This window comes from Cibotium barometz, chromosome 58 (genome assembly GCF_041138505.1).
Source record: "Cibotium barometz isolate CiBa-2024 chromosome 58, ASM4113850v1, whole genome shotgun sequence".
Taxonomy (NCBI): domain Eukaryota; kingdom Viridiplantae; phylum Streptophyta; class Polypodiopsida; order Cyatheales; family Cibotiaceae; genus Cibotium; species Cibotium barometz.
The window spans coordinates 26,863,192-26,868,240 of NC_141103.1; the positions used below are offsets into that span (position 1 = coordinate 26,863,192).

A 5,049-nucleotide genomic window follows, 5' to 3' on the forward strand; every position below is an offset into this window, starting at 1 on the left:
AATACACGTGCTGCACTAGGAATTAGGCTATGCACATAAGTTCTTAATCTTTCATGCATGCATAGCAGGGATGCATGCAATTACAAGTCAAGAGCAAGCAAATAAGCAAAGAAGAGGTCAGACCTGGCAGTTTGCAGAGGCTTCCTTCTCAGAATGCACAAAAGCCCCTTTCACATGTTACCTATGAGGCATGAATCTGCTTTGCTTTCACCAGGAGGGGCCCTGCAAAAAACATCACACATGTAGGCAAGTCTCAATACCATTGACACAAGAAGCATGTGTTTGCTTTGCTTTCACTAGGAGGGACCCTGCAAAGCACATCACATAAGTCTCAATACCATTGACACAAGCAGCTGACATTATGAGCAAAAGGTGATGCTGCAGTGAATATACCTCGCTGGCGACAATGGCACCCTAGCTCTTCCCCAAATCGTAAAATCCTGTAGAGCTTGAGGCAGTAAGTATACACAGCTGGAGTAACTAAGGACCTTAGAAGCCCAGGTGAAAGCTCCCTAAGTGCCAATAGTGTGCAAGAAGAACAGTTTACCTCCAGCTGTTCATCACAGAATGTATTGAGACATCTCTTGCTCTTTCCATATGACCACTTGGAATACAAGGAAGAATGACATCAGGACTTCCCACTGACCCCAGATAACATTTTCATTTTTGCGAGAAAGATCCACCAGCTCTCCAGCCAAAGCATTTTCAAAAATACCAACTAAAGCCCATTATTGAGATCGGGCACAAAACCTTCCTCCCTCAGTTGCACACTCAATGCACTCAATTTTGCATAGATCTTCACACTTTGGGAGTGGCTTTTGTCCTCCACGATAAAATTGTGAACCTTGTTTGCAACCTCAATAAAGGCTTTTCCAGGCTTTTTCCATGCATGCTCACATTTTCCCATCTTATGAACTTCATCAGCGTTATACAGCATGCCAACATCAGAGTAGATTTTTGGCATAAGCACAAACTCAGAAGCAACCTTCATATCCACTGCACCAAAATGATCAAAACACCGTCTTCCAAGCTCTAGATTGCCATGCAATCTAGAGTGGTGGAGCAAAGATGTCCAACCCATGATACTAGATCCAGCAGGTGTAGATTTGAGAAGGTCTTCCGCCTCATTCAACCGGCCTACACGAGCAAAAAGGTCCACCAAGCAGCTATAGTGCTCCACAGTTGGACTGATATCATGATCTTCCAGCATTGACGTAAAGAGATTGCAGCCTTCAGTCATAAGGCCCACACGCGAGCAAGCGGAGATAAGACACAAAAATATCACTGCATTTGGCCTTAACCCTTCAGACTGCATGTTGTGAAAATATTGCAGGGCCAACTTTAATTTGCTATGCTGAGCATATCCTGTGATCATTGCACCCCATGCTACCATGTCCCGCTTTGATAATTTGTGGAATACCCTACACGCATCATCAAGGCTGTCACACTTGATGTACATGTCAACGAGAGAGCTACCGACTGATATGTGCGTCTCACAAGCACTCTCAACAATGAGAACATGAATCAGCTTGCCTAGGTGTAAAGTTGCTATGCAAGAACATGCTTTCAAAAGACTAATAAATGTGATGTTGTCTAGATCCATGCCCTCCTGTTGCATTTTTTGAAAAAGTCTTAAAGCCTCTTCACCTTGTCCATGCTGAGAGTATGCCATGATCAATATGTTCCATGTCACTTGGTCTTTATCATGTAGCGAGTTGAACACCGCGTGTGCTGCAGAAAGGCTTCCTGCCTTTGCATACATATCAATAAGGGTGTTCCCTAGTGAGACATCCAATGCAAGTCCACTTTCCGTTATGTGATGGTGCATCACTTTGCCCTGCTCAGAGGCGGCCATCCTGGAACATGCCATGAGAATACTGCTGTACGTAACCGAATTTGCTTTCAGGCCTTCATGGCACATTTTGTCATAAAGTAGAAGAGCCTCTTCACTGTGTCCATGATGAGCATATCCAGATATCATAGCACTCCACGTGATCACGGTTCGCTCTGAGGTTTCATCGAACACCGTTCGTGCATCTTTCACACTCCCACATTTGCCATACATGTCAATGAGGGCACTATTGACAAACACATCCATACTGCAACCACTTGTGGCGATGTAGGTATGAAATCGCTTGCCCTGATCAAGAGTTGCTATGCAGGAACACGCTTGCAGGATTGACACAAATGTGATGTTGTTTGGCTGTACACCCTCATGTTGCATTTGATAAAATAGGCAGAGAGCCTCGTGGCCACCGCCACGTTGCACGTACCCTCCAATCAATGCACTCCATGTGACAACATCTTTCTCTCTCCCATTGCTATGCATCCCCTTTGCATCCTCAAGACAGCCACATTTGCAGTACATGTCAATAAGGGTGTTGTGGGCATGCATATCAAGGTCACAACCACTTTCGACGATGTGAGCATGGATCCGCCTGCCATAATCTAAGGCTTCTAAAGAAGAACATGCTTTAAGGACGGCCACAAATGTGTAATGCCCGGGTTCAACATTCCTTTGTTGCATTTGACTATACAGCTTAAGAGCCTGCTCTGCATCTCCGAACTTAGCATTTGCCAATATTATTGCACTCCATGCAAACAAACAAGGTTCATGGAGTCTACCAAAGACATCATTTGCATCTGACAGACTTCCACACATAGAAAACAACCGTATCAGGTGGCTCCCCAAGAATGAATTGGAGTCTAGATTGCTCCTCAAGATGCGTTTACATACATCCCTGCCTACTGTGAGGTCTTTTGCCTTGATGCATGCCTGCAAAAGATCATAGAAGATGTTTGTAGGGATCGAAACCCCTCGCCCGTGCATGAAATCGATTGTCTGTAGTGCATCATTTAACCATCCTTCTACACACTGTGATCTCACAACAGGAATAAATTCAAATGAACCAAGGACCCTGCATTTGTAAAAATGAGGGTACACAGATAAATCTTTTGCACCATTCACTCTAATAAAAAGTTCAACAAACCCTCTTTAATATGGGTCCCAATTTTTGTTTGGGTATTAATTAATTATATCAACAACAACAACAAAAGGTTATCCACACTAGAAAAATAGTGCCGTTAATCGTTAGAGGGAAAAAAAAAAGTGCGCGACCACAAATTGTCCAAAAACACAAAAAATGATTTCTCTAAAATGAGATTTTGGGCATGTAAGCAAATATTCTAAGAAAATACTGGAAAAGAAATTTCAAAAAGATTATCAGACAAAAAAATTAAGTCAAATAATGATTTTTTGGACGAAGTAACAGCGAGATTTCATTACATAATACATTTTTCTAGTTTTTTTTCTCTGGATAAAATTACTGTGATAGATAAAAACCTGCTAGAAAGCTCGGATTTTCCACCAGCAGCACGGACATATGCAGAGGAAGCTCTGCGTACACTCACTGCCATGTTGGGTGTCCCCTGCGTCGGCCATAACTCAATGGCGACATGTTGATTTGTGAAAAGATTAACTTGACTTCAAAAAAAAATTAAAGCAAGTTTATTTTGAAAATTTATTTCCTCCCCTTTTTTTGACAGTAGAAAATACCCACTATGTATTGTTTGTGAACTTTAACAAACATTAAATGCTAATCAACCCAAAATTTTCAAAAAGCAAAAATTACAAAATTTTCAAAAAGCAAAATTTTCAAAAAGAAAAAATTACAAAGTAAACCTCTACTCGTTTGTTGATTGACTTCTTCTATATATATCTTAAGGGGCTTACTCTCCCATGCCACGTGTCTTCATTTTTAGGCATCTCTTACCATGGCTGAAGCTACCTAGCTAAAAATAAAATAGAGAGACGTTGTGCATAGCTACCTGGCTATAGAAACAAAATAAAGAGACGTTGTCCATTAATGAGTCCACAGGCCGCGCCCATTTGAAAATCAACTACCTAAAACCCCTATCGCGCATCTTTGTTGTGGAACACCATCTCCTCTCCCATGGGGGCAGCGTGGAGTTTGAGCAGAGAAACACAATATTAGTTGCGTTCTGGACACTCTGGGCTCCCACCTCCTGGTAGGTCTTAGAGGTGGACGCCACCACCCGCCACCAAGGCGTAGGTCTTAGAGGTGGATGCCACCACCCGCATTTGCAGCTACCCCAAAGATAAGAAGCCAGTGGAGGAAGTGACACATGCAAGCTCTGCGACTTTCTGGCAGGCTTCTCCAGCTGTCCACCTCTTGCCACAAGGCCTACGTCTTGAAGTTGGACGCCACCACCGACGTGTGCAGCTAGAGGAGGGTCTACACGGCGCCAAAGGTTGCCTCAAGGTCCCGTTAGTGACCGCTCTGCTGCCGCTTAGTAAGCACAATCCATGCCGTGTCCTCCTTGCAAACCCTGCCAAGCACTTACTAATATCGCAACCACCGACTACTTTCAATGTGTGGGGTCGCATGGCATTGTCGCTGTCCTGTGTGATGATGAGCAGTGGGTACCGGCGTGTGCAGTTGGAGGAGGGCCTATGCGGCACCAAAGGTTGCCACAAGGTCATGTTAGTGCCCACTCCACGATCGCTTAGTAAGCACAGTCCATGTTGCCTCCTCCTTGCAAACCCTACCAAGCACTCGCTAATATCGAATCCACCGAAACTACTTTCAATATGTGGAGTGGCATGGCGTTGTTGATGTCCTGTGTGATGATGAGTAGCTGGCTGCGACATGTGCAAGCACGCAGGCTTCTCCGTCAGACAAGCCAGCTAAAACTGGCGCCAGCAAGACACTCACATCAAGCATCCGCCTCCCACCCATTGTGCCCAAGCCCAATCAAGACTGCCTTGAGCTTCATCGAGCCTTCCAAGGTGAGAATCTTTGCTTCCGCAAACGTGGGTGGGCTCCCTTTTTTTTCTATGGCATCCAGGGCTGATTCTAGCTTTTCATGCAAGGGTATCTGTGAGCAAGAACCCTAATCACTGCTTGTCCATCGCATCCCGAGCCGGAGATGGCTGTCACTCTAGCAAGAGTGACAGCCGGAGATGGCTGTCACTCTAGCAAGCCCCCATTAGCGACCACGGTCTCGACGGGCCGGAAATGGAGGAGT

General features: G+C 44.7%; 1 protein-coding gene across 6 annotated transcripts in view; it reads right to left on the reverse strand.

The window, feature by feature from the left end:
• The window catches only part of LOC147606094 (pentatricopeptide repeat-containing protein At3g57430, chloroplastic-like), a 3,650-nt gene extending 157 nt beyond the window's left edge, over nucleotides 1-3,493 (reverse strand). Inside the window, exons 1-4 of one of the 6 annotated variants that reach the window (XR_015265056.1) lie at nucleotides 3,344-3,493; nucleotides 548-2,918; nucleotides 394-440; nucleotides 1-308 (exon numbers count right to left, since the gene is read on the reverse strand). The exon at nucleotides 1-308 is cut by the window's left edge and continues 157 nt beyond it. Coding sequence is in view for 1 of the 6 variants with exons in the window: in XM_086792581.1 (XP_086648707.1) it covers nucleotides 719-2,918; nucleotides 3,344-3,417 (2,274 nt within the window). In the remaining 5 variants the exon portion in view is untranslated. Of the gene's footprint in view, nucleotides 309-393; nucleotides 441-528; nucleotides 2,919-3,343 lie in introns of those variants that run through there. The other 5 variants (XR_015265055.1, XR_015265057.1, XR_015265054.1 and 2 more) reach the window with 5 other exon arrangements.
• Between the last annotated feature and the right edge of the window lie 1,556 nt (nucleotides 3,494-5,049).